General features: G+C 48.6%; 1 protein-coding gene across 6 annotated transcripts in view; it reads right to left on the bottom strand.

Moving 5' to 3' along the window:
- MLPH (melanophilin) overlaps nucleotides 1-20,222 on the bottom strand; it is a 30,035-nt gene extending 9,813 nt beyond the window's left edge. For 2 of the 6 annotated variants that reach the window (XM_030018122.2, XM_030018128.2), the window contains exons 1-11: nucleotides 20,180-20,222; nucleotides 18,926-19,109; nucleotides 14,672-14,893; nucleotides 14,314-14,450; nucleotides 12,926-12,964; nucleotides 11,715-11,809; nucleotides 10,542-10,670; nucleotides 8,870-9,065; nucleotides 7,395-7,555; nucleotides 2,735-2,818; nucleotides 733-924 (exon numbers count right to left, since the gene is read on the bottom strand). In XM_030018122.2, the coding sequence (XP_029873982.1) occupies nucleotides 733-924; nucleotides 2,735-2,818; nucleotides 7,395-7,555; nucleotides 8,870-9,065; nucleotides 10,542-10,670; nucleotides 11,715-11,809; nucleotides 12,926-12,964; nucleotides 14,314-14,450; nucleotides 14,672-14,893; nucleotides 18,926-19,109; nucleotides 20,180-20,207 (1,467 nt within the window). In that variant the 5' untranslated portion in view covers nucleotides 20,208-20,222. The remainder of the gene's footprint in view (nucleotides 1-732; nucleotides 925-2,734; nucleotides 2,819-7,394; nucleotides 7,556-8,869; nucleotides 9,066-10,541; nucleotides 10,671-11,714; nucleotides 11,810-12,925; nucleotides 12,965-14,313; nucleotides 14,451-14,671; nucleotides 14,894-18,925; nucleotides 19,110-20,179) is intronic. The other 4 variants (XM_030018127.2, XM_030018129.2, XM_030018125.2 and 1 more) reach the window with 3 other exon arrangements.
- Between the last annotated feature and the right edge of the window lie 2,761 nt (nucleotides 20,223-22,983).

Here is a 22,983-nt window from a genome sequence, read left to right as displayed (position 1 = left end):
CCCTGCCGTGCGGATACACGGGGGAAAAGAAGATCCCTGCAATGTACCCAGCAGGCAGAGGGATAAATCAGAGCCATGGGGGTGAGGGACCCTCTGGGGTGATGGGAACAGGGCTGCATAGATGCTGTGATCCCTCCTCGTCTCCCTGACTCATGTCCCCACGGATCACCCGCCACTGGGTAGGGGTCAGGAGCCAGCACAGGGCTGTAAGTACAGGAGATGCTGACCTAGCAGAGTGGAAGCGGGGCCAGGGATTTTGGAACTGAGGAGCACTGACAGGTCTGGAAGAGATGCTTCAGGCTGTAGCAGGTGCCTGACAAAGGCTGCTAGTACTAAATCATCACCAAGCTCTTCTCCCACCCCAGGACCCTCTTCTCCATAATGACATCCAGATCGTGAGACAACTCTTCTAAATAGGTGTGGAGGTAGTGTACCTCTCCATGACAGGCAGTAGCCTGCAAGACCTCTAAGAGATTTTGCTTTTGACTCTTGGATGAGGCTGGGAAAGCCTACAAGGAGAAAGGTCCAGATCTAACACCCTGGGACTTCCCTGTCCCTTGACACTCTGTTAAAGCAGGCAGCTAACTCAGACATACCACAGCCCTGGGAGGCATCAAGGTGGAGGTGTGGGACAGAAGAGTCACATTATCACGGTGTAAGCCATAAACCACCAAGAGCAGAAGGAACCGCAGATGGAGCCTAGAACGGTGTGGGTGGGAGAACACAGATTACCTTTCGAGCATCTCTGGCCATGTCATCACTGGAGGAACTAATCTCTGGTTTCTTTGCTCTCTTCTTTTCTTCACGCTCCTCTTCTTCAGAGGAGACTTCTTTGTCACTGATGTTGCTGGCTAACTCCTCCAGCTTCCTCTTCAACTCCTCCTCCTCAGCATCGGGATCAAGTTGGGACTCTGGGGCTGGAGACTGAAGGGGCAGAAGAAGAGAGTTGTGTAAGAGTCTCCTGTGGTGGACAATGAAGCATGCCCAGGTCCAGACATACTCACCAAGACGGGCCGGTGGAGGAGCTCAAGGAGTGCAACCACAGATGGATTTTTGCAAAGGGGACTTCGAGCCCCCTCTCCACACCCATTTTCACAAGGGACGGTCAGACCGCCCAGGAGAGCAGCAGAGCCCAGCAAGATGCGCTCCAGCTCCACGCTGAGGAATACAAACCCTTGATCTAAAGAACCTCCCTTCCCATTCCGTGCCTGCCCCCCCCCCCCCCCCCTCCCCCCGCCTCAGAACTTGCTTGTTTTTCCCTTTGGAAAATTGCCTTTTTTCCTCCTTAAAAAGGTGTGCATGGGGGATTTTGGGCCAAAAATCACTGCATTTTCATTAGGAACCACGGCACGGCTGGTGGCTCTGAGGGCAGAGATCACAGCGACCCAAAGACATGGTCCACCAGGGTGAGAGAAGCAGCCATGTGAACTACCACTCCCTGAGGTAGCTTTCGGAGCCTCTAGGTAATCTTTTTTGCAATGAGAGAACATGCAGCAAATTTTCCTGTAGGATAGATAGCATATTTCCACCCAGCCCTGTTATTAGGTGCGATTCATGGTACCTGGAGAAGAATCCTATTAAACTCCCAGGCACTGGAAGGGATTTCCAGGAGTTACTGAACTCTGTCCCTTGTGTTAAGATGGGAATACAATTATCTGTGTCATACCTGGTGGGTTTTTGTCTAAGCTGTTCTTAATGACCTTGAACAACGGCATCCACAGCAGGCAATCTTTCTCCCAGGCAACCTATTCCCGGGCCCTGCTATCCTTTCTGTTAGAAAGCTTTGCTTAATAGTTAACCTCAACCTGTCCCACAGCAGTTTAGACCCGTTGCCTCTACTCCGATCTGCCCTAGACATGGGAATAAAGCATGGGAACCTGCAAACATGCACACCTCCTGCTCCCTCGGTCAGATTTACTGACAGAAACACTGAATGATTAAAAACATGGCCATCCCCATTATGAATTTTAGAAAAAAAGAAGAAATTGCATTATTTCACCTATGCCTAGGGGACTTCTCTGTAATTATCACTGTCCATTCTACCAAGCCATCAGCTGCCAGAGCAGCTCATGGTGATAGATTCACATGAAGGAAAATAAGAGTACATAGTCTAAAATTAGAAACCCAAAATCAATGTTAAGCAACCTAAGTATTCACAGATTTTACATCACTGCCCAGCTTTAACTTAATTTAGCTGTTTTCTTCCAAGCTTGATGGCATGGTAGGACAAGGGCAGCTCAGAAGTGATACAGAAATCCTTTTTGACTCAGCTCTCCTATTCACAATAACCAGGTGACTTCCTCATATGCACTAATTGAGTCTCCCATGATTTCAAATGAGCTGTCACAGCTCTGTGGATGTACTGACACCCACTTAACAATACTCCTGAAATTAGCATTTCATAGAGTATCAACCTGAAACCCAATTTTTCTTGTGCAGAAGGGGCAGGGGAGGCACTACCTTGCATGAGGGCCTAAATGCCATGGGTTAAAGTCGCTTCTGTTTCTGTCCTGCCATGCAATGTTTTCTCAGACACTCCATCACCTGCAACTAGAGAAGAGCCTCCAAGGCCAAAACACAGGATTAAAATCAAACAACCTGAGTCATTTTGTCTATCCAGCTTTCTCTTTGCAATGCTGGCGGTTTCAGAGAAGGCCCTCCAATGACAAGGGGAAGGAACCACCGCAGCCCACGCTCTCTCCCTGTTGAGAATGCCCCAGCTTTTCCCAGTTACCTCATCAGAGCGCACCAGGATTTTTTCCTCCAAGCGGTTCAGCATGCGTTCGATTGTGGACATGCGTTTGTTGAGCTCATGAATCTAGAGGAAAGGAGAAAGAGAGAAAAGGAGTAGAGAACAGACCAGCCACCGCTGCCAGGACAGTGAGAAAACAGTGCAACCAGCAGAAGAAAGCAAGCAGCAAGACACCGCCACCATGAGCTGAGTTAAAAGACATTAAAAAATAATGTCTTTAAAAAATGGCCCTGGATACGTCAATGAGCCGCAGGAGGTGCACAGCCTCTCTTCGAATCTGGAAAACTCAAAGTGATGCTGAGTAAGTACCCAGCACATCGCAATTCCTCCCAAAGCATCGGTAGCTTTGGTGCAGTGAACATAAAACTACATCACCGGCCCCGTTGTGTTCCTTGTCCAGACAAAAGCATCAGGCTGTAACGAAGCCAACTATCTTGCATGCTGCCCCAAATTCAAGTCAACATCAATTTTCAGTTCCTACTAACGTGTTTTTCAAGCAGCTACTACCCCATCACCCCACTGCCAGTACAGCACTGGAAAGGAAGAGGGGAGAAAGTAAGAATTTCCCATGAAAAACTAAATAGATATACAACTAAACTTGAAAGTTTTCCCCAAAACACTTTGAAATTTTCTGACTTCTCCATGCATTGATTTACCAAGATGCTTGCCCCTCTTTCCTCCCTCACTCTTTCAACTAAAAAGAGGGGCATGGAGAGAAGAGTAGAGAAGAGAAAGACAGACAAAATCCTGAAAATCAAAGAGAAGTTACTTTCTATGCTCAAGAGCCAAGACAAACTTTTGTGGTTAAATCACTGAAAACATTAAAGGAAGCTTTTATTTGTCCCTTTTAGAAATTGAAGTTTTGCTTTCTTTTTTTTAAAAAAAAAAGTCTTTCTCCTTTGATCCAAACAAATAAAACACAAATGATGAGAAATATTGCCCATTTTATAACACTACCTCCCACATCACTGCTGTTCTGAGTGGCTGCCTCCCATTCAAAGGGGAACGAGCAGCAAATGGAGTAAGTAAATGCAGTAACAAAGAGATGCGAGGGCTTGGCTTTCTTTTTATGACATTTCCATCCTCTCACTTAGTTTTTGTGCTTGCTAGTGTTCGATTAATTAGATACTCTCAACAGCTTGGAGAGATTGCGTCTGCTTAAGGGAAGATGAATACAAAAACCTGACACTCTGGAGAGTAGAGTGCTGTAATTACCATCCCGAACTGAATGCATCTTTAAGCAGCATTAAACCCACAGGCAGGAAGCAATCCAATCCATCTCTAAGTGGTTTCTCAGTCCTGTCTAAGGCCTGACTCTTGCATGGCTCCTGGTGACAATGAGAAGTCTGTGATGGGCCATCAGCTTCAGAGGAAGAGATGGTGATGAACCAAGCACCGGCACTACCCTGTCTCCGTAATGCAGAGGTTGGGAGAGGTCAGAGCATAATGCACAGTCTGCTGTTGATGGGCTACAAGGATAGGAGCTGAAGAGCTTGCTTTCATTGTCCTTCCCAAGCGAGGCTGGTTTTAATGCATGGTGGTCACCCCATTAGGGTGCATCCCCATCAGGGGCTGGACCGCCCTGCACTGCTTTCTGCGTGACAAAGGCTGGCAAACCGTGCCCTGTATTGAAACATTTAAAGTGAAGAAACTTGAAACACAACCCATAAGGAGGGCATCAGTTAGGGCAAACTATCACTTGCTGCTGGGGAGGGAAGACAGGTTACTCTAGCAGAGGTGCTGCCTCCAGTCTCTCAAATACCCAAGACCTCTAACAGAAGCTTTATGTAAAGAAGAAGAGCCAGACAGCATCAAAGTTTGGGGAATCCAGAACAACTGAGCTCCCTTGAGGTACAGCAGAATGGCTTTTGGGGAGAAACTGGGTAAATTGGCACTATTCCTTGTGGCTTGGTCTTGTTCCTACTTGGCTTCTAAAGACCTGAAGGCAAAGACCTGCACAGTTACCAATTCAGGGCTTCTTTCATGTCTCTTCAGGTTTAAGAGCTTTTTTTAATAGTTGGGTTTTTTTTAAATTTTGTTCTAGCACTTTCAGCTCCTGGAGTCGCAGGAGTAGGGAACAGCCTCTGCTTTTGTTACTGGAAAAGTTAAGTTTCTTGTGTTTGGGACTGAACAGTGCATCCTCTCCAGAATTAAAGCAAAAGAGATTTTCAGATCAAACATTTTTTGACTAACTTGCACCTAAGGCAGTTTTAGGAAAGAGGGTTTTCATCTGTGGGGTCAAAGTGATGCAGGGCTAAGAGCTGAGCCCTCCACCTCTTGAAACCTTCAGATGCTAATAAGGTGCCTACCAGGAAAACATTGCTTTTGAAGGCAGGCTATGGGATTCAATAGAGGGTTAACGGGGATTAGCAAACATGCTTCTGGACCGTACACCCCCAGGCCAACATCTTGAAACGCCAAAGGGCACAGCCTCTGAGAAGTGCAGTACCAGGATGACCACTCGTACTCAGCCATCTTCACTGTCCCCTGGGATGTCCCATGAGGGGCTGGGATACCCCAGAAGTCCTGATGATAGCTACATAACATACCCTGGAAGTGCCTGTAAGCAGCTCAAGAGCCCCGGCTTTGCTGCTCAGGACAATGCAGTCCGCTGCTTGCTGTCCCAAATCCCTCATGGCCTGTCTCTGCCTTCCTGCCAGCCTCAGCCCCTCCATCTCCTCCAACTTAAGAATGAGAGGATGGACACCAGCCTCTTCTGAACCTCTTCCAGCTCTGCCATACAGACCTGGCTACCACCGAAACCTGGATGTTCTCACCTTCTCTCTTCTTTGGGCTTGTACCTGCCCTCTCCTTGGCCAACGGCAACAGTGATGCACGTGTGCATCATCCTGAAGTTAATGGTCCAGCACAGAGCCGGGTCTCTTCCTGCTGGTCGAGGAGAAGGCTCTGCAGGAGGGTGGTTGCTAGCTGTAAACCCATCAGCAGCACAAAGGGCAGGAAGGATGAAGAGCTATTTAAGCTAATGAACAATGTTGGCATAAGAGCAAATGGGCTTAAATTGGGAGCGAGAAGGTGTCTCATAACAACTAGAGTGACAAGGCTCCACAGCAGCCTTCGTACTGGTGTGACACAGCAAACCACAAAGCACACTAGACCACCCTGAAGTGAGAGCTTGCCCAGCTGATGGAGGAAGTAATCTGAAGCATTGGTAGGAATTTGGTCCTGTTTCCCCACTGCAAAGCACGGTGCACATTTCATGCCTAACGTACCATGGCCTCATTAAGGACGCTCAGTCCAGGGTTCTTCCATTTACTGTTGACTGAAAAAGGAATGGCATTTACTAATTAAAACCTGTGCCGGGAGAAGTAAAAGGCAAAGGAAAGGTTTCCCTACACAGGCACATGAAGTGTGGTGCCGAGGGATGGTTGTGGTTACAGATTCCCCCACCGATTACCCAAAGAGGGTTCCAGGACATGCAAAATTACCAGCTGTGAGCAGAGACTGGCAGCTGGCTCTCCCCGTGTATCTGTAGCCAAACACTACCCTGCGTTTTGCTGCTCAAGAGGTCCGAGAGATGCTTTATCGTTCTCACCGCCCACCATTTGCAAAGGTGGCATAGGGAACTGCAGGTCCTTGCTTGACAATTAAAACACAAGCCTGCAGCCTTTTTGATACCCTTCTCTAGACTGTTTCCCCCTATTATAATTCAGGAGAGATACATGACAGGTTGTCCTGACCCAGTCCTACAGGGGCAGGAACGCTACACGCTGCAAAGGAAGAAAAGGATCTTGATGATTATTAAACATCTCTCTCCAAACCTCCATCTGATCATAAAGCACTGGCACATTCAATTGAAGAAAGCCTTTTTGGGGACAGAAAACCATAGGTAACTCGCAGATTAATAAGGACAAGCTGGAAAATTAACAGCAACGAAAGCAGGCTTGTTACTGTGACAGCAGCATGGGCAGGGCGAAGCCTGATTTTCTCTTTGCCATGACTGCAAAAGTGGAAGGGCTGGAAGGAGGACCTGGGAGAGGAAGCACAGAGCTCCAGTGTACTTCTGCATCATCCTAAAAGGGCAGAGATATGTCTATCCTCCCTCATCTTAATGAATGAAGGAGCCTTAAATGCACCTTCCCAGGTCTCAGTCCTGCTCCCTTTTCATGACCACCTTGACAGGTCCCTCAAAACACAGAGGGCAGGACATGGCCTGGGCATTCATCTCGCTGGTGCCACACAACCGTGACGTGACACCTAGCTGAGCCAACTCCTAGGTCATTCCACAGGCCTGACGTATTGCTCTGGAAATGCAAAGTGGCTATACCCCCAGCTTCTCAGTTCCTGAGCTGAAGACGAGGAGGGATCTCGAGCCTACGGAGATCTGGGACCCACTCTGCTCCCTCTTGGACCCACACATGGGAAGCATGGGCACCAAACTACCCCTGCACAGAAGGGCCAGCAGTTGTGTGGATACCTAGGGCACACCAGCTTTTCTGCTCGTGCTCCACATCCATCCTGGCTGGAGACTACCATGATCGCCAGTTTTCTACCCCAGTTTGCCATCACTGCTTGTCTTCTCCTCTGAACCATCCTGCAGTGCACGGCTAACAAGTGCCATTTATGGCAAGAGAGGCTTGGCCACAGACTTGGTCTCACAAGAAGTTCAACAGCTGTTTGGTACCTGATTCCCAGAGTGGTTGACGTTCTCCTGGGAGGAGGCTTTGTTCCGGCGTTTTGTGTGATGGGGCAGGTAGGCAGGGAACTGAGCTCCCTTCACATCCTCATCAGAGGTGTCCATATCTGCAGAGTACCGGGACCGGGGCTGCTCGTTCCAGTGGCTGCCTTTGGAGAGAGAAGGCTTCAGCACAAAGGTACAAGAGATTCACACCCTTGAGTTCCTTCCTGGATATCAGCCCCATCCTTAAGACAAGAAAACAATGAGGCACTTCTCCAGATCACACTTTCTATCCTTTGGCAGGAGATGCTTCTGCAAGAGAGACCAAGGTTAAGGATGGCTACACTGGACCATGCTGCAAGTCCACCCTCTGTGGCCACACAGCACCTAGCGCAGCAGGGTCCCACGGAGCACTGCTAAGATAGCAGTGGGCACAAGGAGCATCACCCTTGCTCTCTCATGTCCCAGACAGCCAGGCCCCTCACGAAAAACTGCTATTGCCTTCCCAATTTTGTTGGAGCCCAGGTTTGGACACTGCCCTTCATGCATTGTCCAGGTGCTGGAAGATGTTTAGCTCAGGATAGAGAGGTACCAGTCTAGGATGAAACATTTAAAAGAGCAGAAAGTCTCCTTTTTAAAGGAGAATTTCAAATGAGACAAAAACAATGAGAGAAAATGGAATTAACAAGCCAGAGGGCCCTGCTGCTGTGTCGCTCCAGTGGGGTTCAAAGTGGGAATTTAAACAGTGCACAGTAAGGTTTACACAGTATTTCCTAGTGCCCTGAAAATACAACCAAACAGTTGGAGACCCAGAAGGATATATTCTACAGCTGCACATGCACAAGCCAGTATCCAACCCTCTTGGCTCTACTATCACAGCAGGAAAAACACTAGTAGTAAAAGGCAAATTCTGCACCATCATTTGCTAGGGTATTTACAGACTCACAAAATCACAGATCCTGCAGCCTGCTAGTGCACCCTGCCCAGCTACAAGGATGCTACTTAATAACCCCCAGTGCGTGCCTCCAGTTCTTATCCAGTCTTATTCCAGTTCAAGTCCCCTTAAAACTCTAAACTTTCTGCACCCACAACATCCTTTGGCAAGGAGTTGAACTCATCTACCGCTGCCTACCGAGGAAACACATCTCATTGTTTCTAATAGTGTCCATTTGATTGCATCTAGTTTCTACACTGGACAAGACCAATAGATATGAAAGGGATGGACACCTTAAGAACAACCCTCTGGCTTTGAGAAATGAGTTTGTTGGGAACAAGACCAGCCCATTACAACTAAATAACTTCAGCCGATTCTTTCAGGAGAAAAAGTCACTTTTGCAGATGGATACTTTGTCTTGACCCTCAATCCTTTTAGTGGTTTTGAGGCTGTTCAAAAAAATTAAAAGACATTTTCATTCTGGTCCAACTCTTACAGCCACTTTTCCTCAAAAGGATACAAGAGGAGCCTGGCCAGAGACACCTACCAGGTTTTGCATTTCTTTCCAGGCTCCTTGTCCGTGAATTGACGGTGAGCCGAACCTCTGTGCTGAAGTGCTGCTCTGGAGGGCTTGCGCCGGGTCCCTGTTCCTGCAAGACGTGGTGGAAGACCAGATCTGCATCTGCGATCCTGGACTCCTTCTGGGAGGCCTCTTCAGCTGAGTTGGGGAAATCTGGGAAGGACTGAGAGATGAGGATTGCTGCTGAGCTGCTGCCCGTGAGGACCCCTTGCCTCTCCTGACCTTCGCCAACAGGTCCTTGCTTTATCCTCCAATACATGCATGGATTGACCTTTTATAATGCCAATTCCTAATAATCCAGTTTAAAGACTTCTTTGCCTTGCTGATGAACGTTGAGCAATACTTCTCATCACTGCCAGGGGGCACTGTTAATTTTTACAAGAACTAGGCACTGAGTCCCTTCAGCTAGGCTGCAAAAAGCTCTGGTCTTTTGAAACACCATGCCCTTTCGCTTATTCAAACAATAGCCACCTTCTGCCCCTCAAATAATCTGCAACCAATAAATCCGATTCAGATGATCTGGTCAGAGGCCAGCCTTCTCTACACTCAGGTTGAATTCTGCTGCATAAAGATGGGCTTAGATAAAGAAAGAATGATTCTACTTGTTTGAGGTAAATTCTTACCATTTGCGTGGAATTGTGTGGATTGTTTTTCTTAAACCCTTTGTTACACAACTCAGCACATCCTACTTCTACCCAGGAGTAGAATTTAAAGTATCACAGTATCATTAGAAGGAAGAAGGAGCTATTCAATGTTTTAAAAGTGAAATTTCAACAGGAAAGGCAGACAGGAGCAGCCCCAAAATCCTGGTCTGAAGCATCTCAGGCTGGAAGGCCTTTTGCCACATCCAGGGCAGCCCCATCTGTATTCCTCCCCAGAGCTGGAAGGTGGGGATGGCTGACTCCTAGCCCTTGGTGGGATCACGGGGCACAGTTCACTGCAGTTGCTCGTGCTAGAACTGTGCATGGGTCCTGCTCCTGGTCAGGAGCTCCCAACACTAAGACACATGTAGTGTCCTGTATAGAAATAACCAGTGTTCATGCAGTTTTTGTTGTCCCCATGTTCTCCCCTCTGACTGATGGGGCCCCCCACCCCGCAGGTGCCATTGCTGCCATCACTCTGGCTCTGTGGGATTCATCTTTTCAATTCTGCAAAGGTTGTGTGCCCCATGAAGCTGCTGGCTGACTACATCCCCAGTGCCACCACATGGCAAAACCAGCCCCAAACCGGATGGGATGGTGGGATGATGGGACAAGATTCTGGTTTCATTTCGTCCCTTGAGTACTGAACCTCCACAAGGTTACTGGAACTAGGGTGACCCATAGCCTTGGGACAGCACAAGAAAATTGCTGTCTGCAGAGAGCAAAGAAATCTGCAGGGAGAAGGCCAGAGAACCTCTTGCTATCTCATCTTACCAGTCATCCTCGCTTCAGTCAGATGTCCTACTCCTGACTCAGCCTGAGGCAAAGGACTTCAAATGGAAGAAGAGATAGCAAGTGGGGCTATGGGGAGCAAGGATTGGCATCATTGCCTCCCAATACCAGCTGAAGGACGTGTTGATAGCTGAAGGAGGACGTAGCAGAGGTAGCAAGGAGGAGGATTAAGAGAGGAAAGGAACCCCCCAGCACTCTCACAGTACCTGGAAAGCATCCGGGCTGCTGGCTGCTGGAGAGAGCTGCACAGACTGACGGCGAGACTGAGCACAGTACTCCGAGTCCAGTTCAAAATCAAAGGGATGGACAGACAGCAGGCGCTTTGTCTTGCACATCTTAGAGTATGAAGTGCAAGAAAGGAAAACTCAGCATAAAACACAGTTGACCTTGGAGAAGTGGGGAGGGAGGGCCCTTGTCTCCTTAGTTTGCCTGAGTTTGCACAGCCCAAAGCAAGGCTCCTGCTTTTTGTAGAGAAAATTTGGGTCTGATGCTGTCCTGCTTGCAGGGAGCCAGGTGTATAGGGCAGCATGTGCTTATGCTGGAGTCAAGGAAAAGTGGGTTCCTGATTTCCACAGTCTCTGGCTCAGGACTGTGGCCATGAGCAGACAGTGAGAAGCTCTCTCCTGGTTTATAAAGGCTCTATGGGAAAACTGAACAGGTTACAGCTCGGAGAGATCCAGGAGGTGCTTTTGAGTTCTGATGCATCTCCCTGTCTTCAGAAAAAAGATGCTGTGGGCAGATCTCCCTGGATATTTGGGAGGTCATCAGCTGCCTTGGGGCAGGAGCAGCTTGGACAAGCCTCTAAGACTTCAGAAGCAGATCAAAATGAAGGATTAAGTGTGTGAAATGCAGCACATACCCGTAGCCGCAGGCTGAGATGGTATGTATATAACAGCATGTATGTAACTGTACCAGCACTTCAAACACACTGGCAGATTTCACACATGCTGCAGGGACAAATACACTTCCCATCAGTTGTCTTAATCTGTACACATAGTCCCAGGAAAACCCAGGAGATAAATGGATATACTCATGAACCTAGCTGTGCTTTGCCCCTCTACCAGGTATCTCTTCTTCTAGTAAAAAAACAGGTGGGTTCTTATTATATGGGTGGGAGCTGGGAATTTTATATTAATTGGGAACATCCTTAGTGTCAAGAGTGGGTCTTTTTTCCAGAGGACAAGTACTTGTGATTTTACTGACTTGGTTGTTTCTACACAAACTGGGAGAGGGGTTTATCTCAGAGAAGGAAAACAGAGAGAAAGGCCCAGTTTTGAACGTGGCATAGAAACCCACCACCACCACCACCCCCCAAGGCAGGCCAGCAGCAGCTGAGGGCACAGAGTGAGGCAGAAGGGGCCTCTGGATGAAACGCTTACTCTGCTATAGCATTCTGCTTCAGCTCCACGAAGGACACCGTCTTCGTCATCACTTTCATCCCCAATGTCACCACTCGTGAGGAGCTGGCATTCACCTGGAGGCGAGACAACGGCACACTGTGTACGGGCAGCTCCTGCACCCTGTTCCTCAGGGAGGTAAGTCCCCACCGTGGTGGTCACACCAATGCACCTGTAGGTGAGGCCATGCCTCTTATATAGGGTGAAAAGGTCCAGATCAGAAATACCTCCCACAACTTTTTTTCTTCTTTAATTTTTTTTGCATATTACACCATGGCCAGTAGGTTGCACAAGTAAAGGGAAGGAGACAAAGGATGGGAAAGGGACAGGAACATCTTAAGGTAGCCCCAGTGCTGCAGCTGGCATGCAGTGACCCCAGTTTAAGGTCTCTGGGGTAGAAGATCTTCAAGGTGCAGTTCGCAGGCAGCACTGCAGATACCCACTCTTAGCACTTGATCTTGCAAAAGCTTGGCTGGCCTCTCATTGCTTCCCTTTCCAGCTGTGCACCATCACAGAGGTGGAAGTGACCACCGCAGGAAGATGAAGTGCACCTGCACCTCAGAGAGCACCCCGAGGCCCACCCGGGTGACTCCAGTGTTTGAAGGCACTCCAGCTCAGCCCAACACGGCTCTGCTTCCGCTGTTCCTGGTTCCCAGGAGCCAGATCCACTATCTATCAGTGACCTGTTCCTTTCTGGGTCCCCGCCTCTGTACCCAGATCACTGCCAAGCCCAGCAGTACATTGGGAACAGCACAAAAGCCAGACCAAGTCCAAAGTCAAGGTAGGCGAAATGCTCTTTCCTATATCAAGTGGCAAGGTGCAGTGAATCTTTCCTGCAAGGGCTCCTAAGGAACGCAACCTGAAGTCCCAAATTCAGTGGGTTCCTTAAGAATAAGGCCAGCTTTAATGTATGACGTAGGTGCATTGAGATGATGAATACTTGCAAGCTTCAAGTTTGGCATGTAATTAAAAGCCCTGTTGTATCTGAGTCTGCCCTTGGAGACCCCAGGTGTACCGCAGGGGAAGAGATGAGCATTACAGTCCACCTCCACCGCGGTGGAGAGAGTTCCTCCCTGGTCCAGCCACACCAAACCACGCTGGAGTGCCCGTAGCCAGAGGGTGTGAAGAGAAAAAGACATTGGAAACCTCTCTTGAACTGCAAGCCACATGCTGCAATTCTCTTTTTTACTTACTGTTAATGTCTGGCAGGCTGTAAACTCTGTCATGAAGACCTAAATGAAAAGAAAAATGGTGGGAAAAATAAATAAGCACATTTTCTCCAGGTACCTCACAGAGAACAACCCTCAGAGCTATGGTTTACTGGAGTTCTCATTCTCCAGCCATCACAAGACACAATCATAAAAAAGGCTCTATAGAGAGAACAAAACAGGCACTTGGAGACAGGACTTGACTTTTAAAAGTCAAAGAGCTTATTGCCACCACTTCCACAGTCCTGATGCAACATAGCCAACAGCAGAAGGCCATGCAAAATGCAATGGTCTCACGTCATTCTGCTGTACCTCCTGCAACCAGAGATATGTCCCAGAAGGAGATACTTGCTTGCTCAGGGGTCAAGCCAATTCACTGGTGTTAAGAAAGTAATGACAACAAAATAATTTCTTTTTGAAAAAGACGTCCTCACGCTTGCTTTGGTTTTCTCTCAGATTGTCCCTTCTGTTCGGTTTGATGCATTTTCAGACTGAATGCTGCGTAAGTTGTCTCTCAGTCCACTAATTTTATATTCAATGCCACTACTCTGCACGCTCTTTCTGATATGCCATGAGTGGTCTGGATAAAAGAATGATTGGACTACTTGAATCAGCTCATGCCTATGGTATTTGTGCAAACTTTTCTGTGGCTCTTCAAGATGGGAATAAAATCCACATTGGTTTTCAAAGGCAATAGCTAAATCAGTGCGGGAGCTGTATGAATGGCAACTAGCAGCTACTCAGTAAATAATACTGTATTAAAAACAGCTTTCAGCATATGTTTATGTACTATCAGACCAATATCAGAAATACTGAAGATCCATAAGCTCTGAAGAAAATAGCTATGGTGACAGGTAACTCACTAATTTTGATACAGTTTTGTCAGTGCCAGAGCATCATCAGATTGGCTGTAAAAATCATTAGATCATGGGGTAAAAATGAGTGCTGGCTTTATCCGGCCAGCTGGATGTTTTGGACCTGCAGGTTAAACTTAATTTCATAAGCTCTTCCCTGTGATGAAAAGAGCTAAAAGAAAGATAAACAAGAGCTGCAACTCTTGCATACTTAGAAGCTGCAGGACATGAGACTTCTAAAACTAAGCACGAGATCTTCTCAAGTCTGTGGTAAAAACTTAAACCTTAACAGAGGGAAAGAAAAATAATCCGCCAAGAACATCTGCTCTGGTGCTCTCAGTATGAACTCACAACTCTGAACCTCTGCTTCCTCCCCAAGATGTTTTGAACGGTCTCGAAACCACACGGCACTCAGAGTTGCATCAATGCTGATGTTCCCCCCTTGGTGCATCCCAACGCTGTGCTGCACAGACGCCCAGTGTGCAGCAGGGCAGGAGAAACCCCGGTGCTCCTCCTCACCTAGAAATGCGGAGTTCACCCCCTGTCCTGGCTGCAGCCTGCCGTAGAGGGACTGCAGCACTTTGGCACTTCCAAACCTCTTGAAACGGGATCGCACGTGTTCGTAGTACCACTCCAGGGAACCGATCTTCACGATCCTGCCCAAAGAGAGGATGCACATAGAGGTGAGCCAGTCCAGCCACGCTCATGGTGTCCAGACCCTCACCCGGAAACCGTCCCTTAACCAAAACACAGCCTGTTTTCTAACCAGCATAACTGGTTTCTAACCACCATAAAGGGATGCTGAGTTTGGGTGACTTCTTGAGCCTCAAGCCCTGAGGCTCGCCTTGCCCCTCGCCCTCCATCGCAGGAGTGGTACCTGGAGAGGCGGCAGGGATCACAGACCCAGCCTTGCTCCTTCTTGTTGTAGCGGCTGCAGTTCTTGCAGGTGTAGAAGCGACAGTCCAGGCACTGCCGCTTGCTGTTCAGCAGGAACTTGAAGGGCTGGAGGCAGTGGACGCAGTGGGTTTCGTTGAGGTGGGACTGATTCGTCAAGAACTCTCTCTTGTTGCTCTCCTGGTCAATCTTGCATTTCAGCTCCCTGCAGAAAACATCCCAAAACACAGGAACTTGGGTTTTTTAGCATTTCACTGTGAACTCTCACATGGAAAACCCCATCACGCTTCAGTTATTTCAGGAATGATTTTCCAGGGAACATCCCGAGTCCCGCAGCTTGTGGAAACATCTGTAGGGCAAATCTAATAGATAACACATCACGAGTTAAATAAGCTGAACAAAGAAGCGTGGTCCAGATTCAGGGCAGGTTACTATATGTTAGGAAGTGCCGCTATTAAATTTAAGATTAGATTTGATTGTCATGTTTGCTTCACAGGGTATTGATCATAAATCCCAGGAATCTCAGGAGAGCAGCTCTTTTTGAAGTCTCTGGCTGCATCCCAACCCAACATAAAGTTTGAGCCTGAAGTCCAGCTGGGAATTAAAAGCTTTCTGGAATTCTCAGTTAAACAAAAGAAAAAAAAAAAAGGGCAAAAAAAGCAATCTGAGATTAAGAAGTATTAAAAGGGGTTTTAATCTAGTCCTTCAGTGCTAAATTCAGCGGACACTTTTACTAAGGGCAGAAGTGATGTGCAACGAGGTTCTGGCTGTTCACAGAACAGCAGTAGGAGGAGATGCTCACGACAGTCCCGTGAAAGCCCTGCCAACAGGAACGTTTTCCAAGAGCACCTTCTCCTGGCAGTCCATCACTACAGGCTTCCTTCACTATCCAGACCTGGCTGCTAGAGCAGGTCCCCATGCAAGAAGGTGCCTGTGTGGGGCTGAACCCCCAGCGACAGCCAGGGCCAGCTAAAATGCTTGCCAAGCTGGTGGGGGCCCACTGCACTACCCAAAGGCTTTCTGTTTGTTCCCTGCACCACGCACTACCTCAGGTATGTTTGCCTTTGGGGCTATGGTTGAGAGCAATGTTTGACTTGTAGGGAAGGTCCTAGAAGGTTGTTTTCTGTCTAGGCAGGGTTAGTAAGCTGCATTCTTCAGAGCAGAAGTCAGCCTGGGCCAAAAACCTCAAGCAATCAAGTCTGGAGGCTGCTTCAGGAGCACAGCGTGGACCACAAGGCTTCTGGTGATGCTCCCAGTGTCCCCCAGCTGCTCGGGAGATGGGCTGATGCTGGGGTGACTGCAGCCAGAGCCTTGCTGGTGTGGCACTGTGGTGCCAGGACGTCCACGGGAGCAGTGATGTGGCTGGTGGTGGCAATGGCATGAATGTAAATCAAGCTAATCTCTGTTTAACCAAATCAGTTTGCACATTAGGGATCAGCTCTCATTTTTTTTCCGGGGGAGACTTTTCTTGCCAGCACGCCTGTGCTGTGTTTGCTGTTACACAGGAGCGATACCAACTTGCATTGACTGAGGATCTGGGACATGTAGAAATCAGTATAAAGACTGAACCGGGCACCTAGTTTTTATATTCAGCTATTCACCATCCTAGCAGTGTTTTGAACAACTCAGTGCAAATGTTCAGCAGTAAATTTATATGTGGCTACTAAAAACAAACCCCCAGATAGAAAACCCTTGGGTTGGGCTCAGTGCTCCTTTTCCACTCCCCTGCTAACGCTGTTTCCAGCAGGATCCAATCTTTCACTGGACTGCTTTTTCTGGTTCCCAGAGACCGGTCGGATCCCTTCACCTCCCCTCCCTCGCCCATGAGACCTGCCAAAAGAAGGACAAGTCTCAGCCAAACCAGTTTAAAACCTGCAGGAACCACACGCCTCTTGTCTCCTTTTACCAGCAGAAGCACAAGCCACCCCTTTCCCTGCTCTGCACACGGCAGAATAAATCAGCGGCGTTGGGATGCCAAACTGCAGTGAGGTCAGTCCAGCTGAGCTCCAGGAGAGACATAGGGAGCCATCCCCAAAACAAGGAGTTGCTGGCAGGGAGGTCTATGGAAGGAAGCAGGGACAGCCCTCACAAAGTGGCCATTATTTAATTTCTCGGGCAAAGCATTACCCTCACATGATTATGCAGTTTCTGGCCAGCTGAAGCCTTTGTCTATTGTTGGTGAATAGCTTCTGCCAAAAAGAAAATGCAGAGAAGTAGCAGAAAGGGAAGAAAAAGACCAAGCTGGGGGCAACATTTCTTCAAGGCTTGCAGGTTGAGACAAGCCCAGTGAATAGAGGAGCAAATGAATAGAGAATCAAACGGGGATGGCGAGAGCACAGGGAGCAGGGTGAATGGCTGCAGGGTCTCCCATAATGTCACATCATGTCCCAGCTTGTTACAGGCAGAAAATGCTCATGTAGCTCCATGTCCAGCTTGCAGGAACATGGCAGACTTTCCTAGACTGGTGGTCTGGTCTATGCCAGAGTTTACAGAAATATCTGATGTATGGCCTTAGCTGAGCCTGTGGAGAGAGGCAACCAAGCCTTGGACTGGGTACCATGCTCTATGCTAGAGACTCGGGCAGTGACAGGCACCACTGGGTTAATGCCAGCCCTCTGTGGGGCAGGATTAAATGACAAAATGAAAAAAGAGCCTGAAAAAAAGAGCCATGACTGCTGGAGCAAAGGGAACGCTGCTTAGGAGAAGAGACAGCAGCCGGGTAGAAGTGTCCTGAGACCTTCCCCCTATCTTAAACCCTCCATACCACGGCACTCAATTTGGGAGCCTCCTGGGCATCAGAGTCTGCCCAGATAAGCCAGTCTGGCACCAAGGTCAAGTAGGTAAGGAATTCACCTCACCCACTTCTTTGCTGCCGGGCACAGCAACGTCGGTCCCCGCCTCCTTCCTCCAGGCAGAGCTCAGATCCATCACAGGGGAGACATTCACCCTTTCCAGAGTGATAATTTTTTTAAACACCCTTGTCTGATCTCCGTCCTGCACTTCAGAGCAACCAGCAGAGGAAGGCAGTAGATGATGATACTGAATTATCTCTGCCTCCCACACAGGCTCGGTTTTCTTAGGCAAAATTAATCAGGAGGTTCAAAAACATATGACTGAGAGCTTCTCATGGCTAATGGTGTAAACAGAGACGCTCCTGCACAGCCTTGCATGGAAACCCATGACGGCAAATTTTTGGGGGATGCTTCGACAGCTCAGATGCAGATATCCCAAATGAAGAAGGATGACTTTCACCCCTCACCTTTCCCTTTGGATCTGCTAGAGGAACTAACGAGCTCCTGGCAACACCGTGCCATCAGCACCATCTCTGGCTCACAAAATTCAGAGCTAGGAGAGTACAAGGACTCAGCGGGAGTGCAGCACTGCCCAAACCCTGCCTGGGAGCATGGGACATCCTGCTGGGATAATAATGAGAACCTGGCCAGACCCTGAACAGGGACACTGCAGCTTCTTGAAATAAAGCTAAGAAATTAAGTTCAACGCCTGATGTAGTTAATGAACAAGGCCTAAACCCCCAAATTTCTCATGCTCAAAATTTAATCTAATCTAAACATTTTTTAAACAGCACTTTTGTCAAATGCCCTGTTTATAAGAACTTAGAAGATACATTCATTTGCTGCTCCAGTGATTTTCAATCTTTTCCCAATCTGTGGCCCCCTAAAACTTCCCCAGGACAGTATGGCCCCCTGTGAGCATATTTAAGGCTACTACAGTAGGTTTACTACTCCTCTCAGTTATTTTTCCAGGATCCTTCAGGAGTCTGTGGACTCCCAGGATCCACCGAATCACTGAATAACCCTCCTGTCCTAAACACACAAGAACCAACACATGAAACAACAGCAAGGGAACCAAATCCCATCCTTTGCTCCAAGGTAAGGTGTCCCCGTGAAAGCCGTGTCAGCGTCAATCCCCACAAAGGCATCTCCTGAGCAGGGGCCAGATATTTGTCCCCATAAACTACCGTAGTGACACCGATCTGCATCGCCGCCAATGGCACGGCGCCAGTGTGCACCTTTGCAGCCCGAACGCGTCACCTCGCCGCTGATAACGTAATCTATTAGCCACCGGCTTTAATTTTAACAGCGAGGTCCTGGCTGTTCCTCGCCCGCAATCTCAACGCGTCACTTTATTCCTACAACCCATATGCAACAGGACGTATGGGGTCTGCGGCTAAGGTTTGCTTGCACCCAACCTCGCGGGCCACGGAGCAGATACTCACTCCAGCCGTTCCTCCTCTTTCTTCCGCAGATCAAAGTCCCGTTGAACGACTTCCCAAACGTGCTTGGCCTCTTCATCGGTTAGCTTGGAGAGGTCCAGCTTCCTCCCCATCTCGTCCCGGCGAGGGCTGAAGTCAGTCCCGTTACTCGCTACCCCGAGCGCTCGCTCTCCCGTACCCTGGGATGCTGACGGAGGGGGAAGAGCTCAGCCCCACCTCCGTGGCTGCCCATATAAACGGGCAGAGGCAGAGCTGCGGGCAGGCCAGCCGGCTCCTGGCAGCACCGCAGCCGGACTGCCGAGCGAGCCTGCTCACGGAGACGGGCGGCGAGCAAGACTGGCACGGTGCCTATCGGCTGCGGGGACTCCTCGCCATCCGGGCGGGCAGCCCTGCCTTCCCCCGGGGTCCTGCCCAGAGCTGCAGGCAGCTCCAGACCTCGTCCGCCTGGCTGGGGTTGAAGGAGATGTTTACTCTCAGCCGAGCTGCCTGCTTTATGCAGGGTGTGCGAATCAAAGGAAACGTTCAAACGCCTCCCCAGGGAAGGCAGGCCACAGGGGTTTTTTGGGAGGGGGCTGAGCATCCCCGGGAGGAGCTGTGTCTGCACACCCAGGGGGACCGGATCCATCACGGTGGGTCCTGCCCCACCGCCAGCCTCTGCTCCCCTGCTGCTCGCTCGGCAGCTCTTTCTTCTGCGTCTGCTCTTGTTAAACCAATTTCCCCCCCTGGCCAACGGCTTTGTAAGGAAAAATTCAAGAGCATCTGGCTTCCCCCCACCGGTACAGCCACACCGGAGACTGGCCTCCCACATTCGCTAACTGCTCTCACAGCAATTTGGGAAGCAGACCTTTGCTTGTAGCAAACAGCTTAATTAGGACGCAGTGCTCCACTCATTTACAGTTAGCAAGAAAGGACGGTTTGAGAGGATTTTAAGAAAAATGCTAAACACATCACACACCTAAATGGATATATATTGCAATAATCCAACTACCAAAGCTGTTCTCTCGCTCAGTAAAACACTCCCTGTGTGTCTAAGCAGGAATTCCCCGGACCTTGGATATTAAAAGAAACCTGTTTCTCATCTTCATCAGAGCAAATATTGATATTAAACATACCTTTTTGCCCAACAGGTATCTACACAGGGAGCAAGACAGCAAAACTGAAGAGGAAAACTATTCTGCGTGGTGGGACTAGCCTCCCTGCTGCTCAGACACTGTGCTTGCCCATGGGTGCAGGGAATTATCTACCCCGGTAACTCACTTGAAACAAAGATTAGATTAAACTCCATGAACAGAGCCAGAAAAGGATTTTGAATCCAAATTTGGATGAATTTTGTGCAGAAAAGGCGACAATTACAGATGCAATGTTGAGCTTGGATATCAGGACACATGATCTTTGCTGCAAGCCAGAAACTGATTTCTAGCTCCTCTTCCAGCAGAGATGCGGTCCTGGCAAAAGCAATTAATTTATTGGCAGGAGCCAGACATCAGTTGGGCTGTTCCTTATGTAAGCGTATTTGAGAGCCCATGTGTGCCCCACTGGATCTGAACAGCAGAGCGGGTCAATAGATACTAATTAACATCACAATGAGACCCTGTTCCAGGGCCTGTTGGTACAATCACGCCAGGAACTCCAACGCTGGGGTTTGAGGCGGCCAGATCCAAATACCTTCTTCTCCAAAATGGTGAGGAGGCTGCATAAAATCGGGAAGATGTGGCCTGCTATGCAATGAAAATGTGAAAAATGCAAGCGCTCAGCAGTGCCAATACCCCCCAAAAAGTGCTGGTTTAGCCAGAAAACCACTGCGTGAGAAATGTCCCAGGTGCAGGTCCACAGAATAAATGTCAAGTATTATGTTGGACTGGGAACTGCATCTCTTTAGGGAAACTCCCCTCCCCCAGCTCTGTGGTGTATGTACCAGCAAAGAAAAACTTTTTTTTTCTCTCCTCTTCCAAAGCAGTTTGTTGAATTTTGTAGTGGTTTGGACCCAGCAACCATCAGCTTCCAGCAATCCTCTGCTTCGAGAAGGACAATTAAACCTGCCTGCCCACAGCTCTTTCCCCCATTATCCAGCCATGAATAAAGGCTCCCAAATCTTATAAAATTATGCAAAAAAACCCAACCAAACAAAAAAACCCCAAACAAACCCAGAGCCACTCACCCAGACACTACCACATGTTGTAGGGCCAGATGACGTTATATGAAGTTCACCAGCGCCTGCAGTGACCACACGTGTGTGGGGTGGAAGTTAGATGCAGGGACACAAAGGACAAGGTGACTTATGCGTTCCGTGTTAGCCAGAGGCTCAACCGGACCTCAAGCCCAGTTAAGTTGGGGGTCCAGGCACCTGGGTGGCAAAAAGGGAGAGAGGAGTGTTACAAGCTAAACATCTCTTGGGAAACCAGGTATGGATGGAGCTTGGACTTGATTTCTGATTTTCAGTCTTGCCAGATGACAAAAGAATGGGATTTCTGGGGTATCTTTAAGAGAAACATGCCCTTCCAGAAGCAGGGCCGCTCTTTTAAAACTAATATTCACATGAGCTGTTATCTTTGCAGTTCTTGGTAATCTTTTGTATGACAACTGTGAACTGATATATAGGAGAAGCGGCCTGGACCTTCTCCAGCCATCTATTTTACAGTGGGTTTTCTGATAACTGGGAGTAAACCCATCCTCTACAAGCAGAGTTCAACAAAACCAATGGATGAAGATACTATTCAGTTGTCTCTAAAGATAGCAAATGCCACCCCAGTGAAACCAGGCAACACTCTCACTCCCTCATCTTCATTTTCAGCCTGGCATCTCCAGGTGCAGAGGGCCCTGCTTGGCCAAACCAAAAAAAAAAAAACCAAACCCCACAACAATTTCTCTGAGTATAATAATACCTGATTTTCCAAACAGCTGCCCCAAGTGCTGCAGAGGAAAGATGTGCCTACACAAGGTTCCCACTACACTGCATGTAAAACCAGTGCTGGCACACACAGGCAGCTGCGACCAAACCAGATGGTCAAATGGCACTTGGGGATGCAGGAGAAGGACACGCTACGCTGCTCCCACCTCACACAAGCAGTGCTTTGCGTTGGATCGCCACGCCAGGGTGACTGCAGCACAGCATGGTGCGCCCTCAGGCTCAGAGGTGGGAAAACAGGGTCTTGCAGGCAACAACCAGCAGCTGCTGAAATGATGCTCGAGGAGTGGGTTGATTTACAATGGTACCAACTCCAGCTTTGCTCCTCACTCCATGCACGACTCTGACGGGTGTTTTGGCTCCCATCAGCATAGGGTTATCCCAAGCACCCAGCCAAGCTAGAGGAGTTTCCAAAAGCCAGGTGGAGTCAGACCAGGAGCATCCACCAGCAGCTCCAGCCCATCTCCAAGCCACAGGCAGAGAGGACACAAGACCCTTATTCACAGGAGCATAGCAAAAGCAGGGCAGCTCCAACAAACAAGGCAGCAGCAAAAATATTGCTGCTGACCCTAAGGAAAGCCTTTGCTGCTGGCAGAGGCAATTTCACCGGTGCCTCTGCCTCTCCCACCATCCCCCTGCAATCATCTCCAAGTCATGAGATCTCTTAGGGCTGGGATGGCATTCCTTCTCCCTTCAGCTTCTTGGCAGTTTTACAAAGACCTCTCATCATCCCCATCACGCCGGAGCAGAACAAGCACGACAGGGAAGGGGTGTACAATACCACTGCTATTTCTGTATGTGACCCGCAAGGGATCATTATGGGTTTTATCTATTAATACAACTGTTTAATTATGTTATGGCACGACCACATCTTATTTGGAATGACCCCAACGGCCTCGCTTAAAGAAAATGGCCATTCAACATTAATTATCACGGACAATGATGCTCTGACATCTGTTGCAATTAGAAAAATACCATCACGGAAGACTTGAAAACAAAGTATCTTTTATAGGTTGGAAGCTGTAAGGACATTTTTCCTAACCATGTGAACATTATGGAGCTTTAGTCTGGATGATGGCACAGTAGGATATGTGATCTCTCCCTTATCTTATCTATCCCAATTTTTCTAATATGGATCTAATCATATTTCTGATGG

The sequence above is a fragment of the Aquila chrysaetos genome, chromosome 6, assembly GCF_900496995.4.
Source record: "Aquila chrysaetos chrysaetos chromosome 6, bAquChr1.4, whole genome shotgun sequence".
NCBI lineage: Eukaryota > Metazoa > Chordata > Aves > Accipitriformes > Accipitridae > Aquila > Aquila chrysaetos.
Note: the sequence above shows the minus strand (reverse complement) of the source record. Positions and strands in the feature narration are given on the sequence as shown.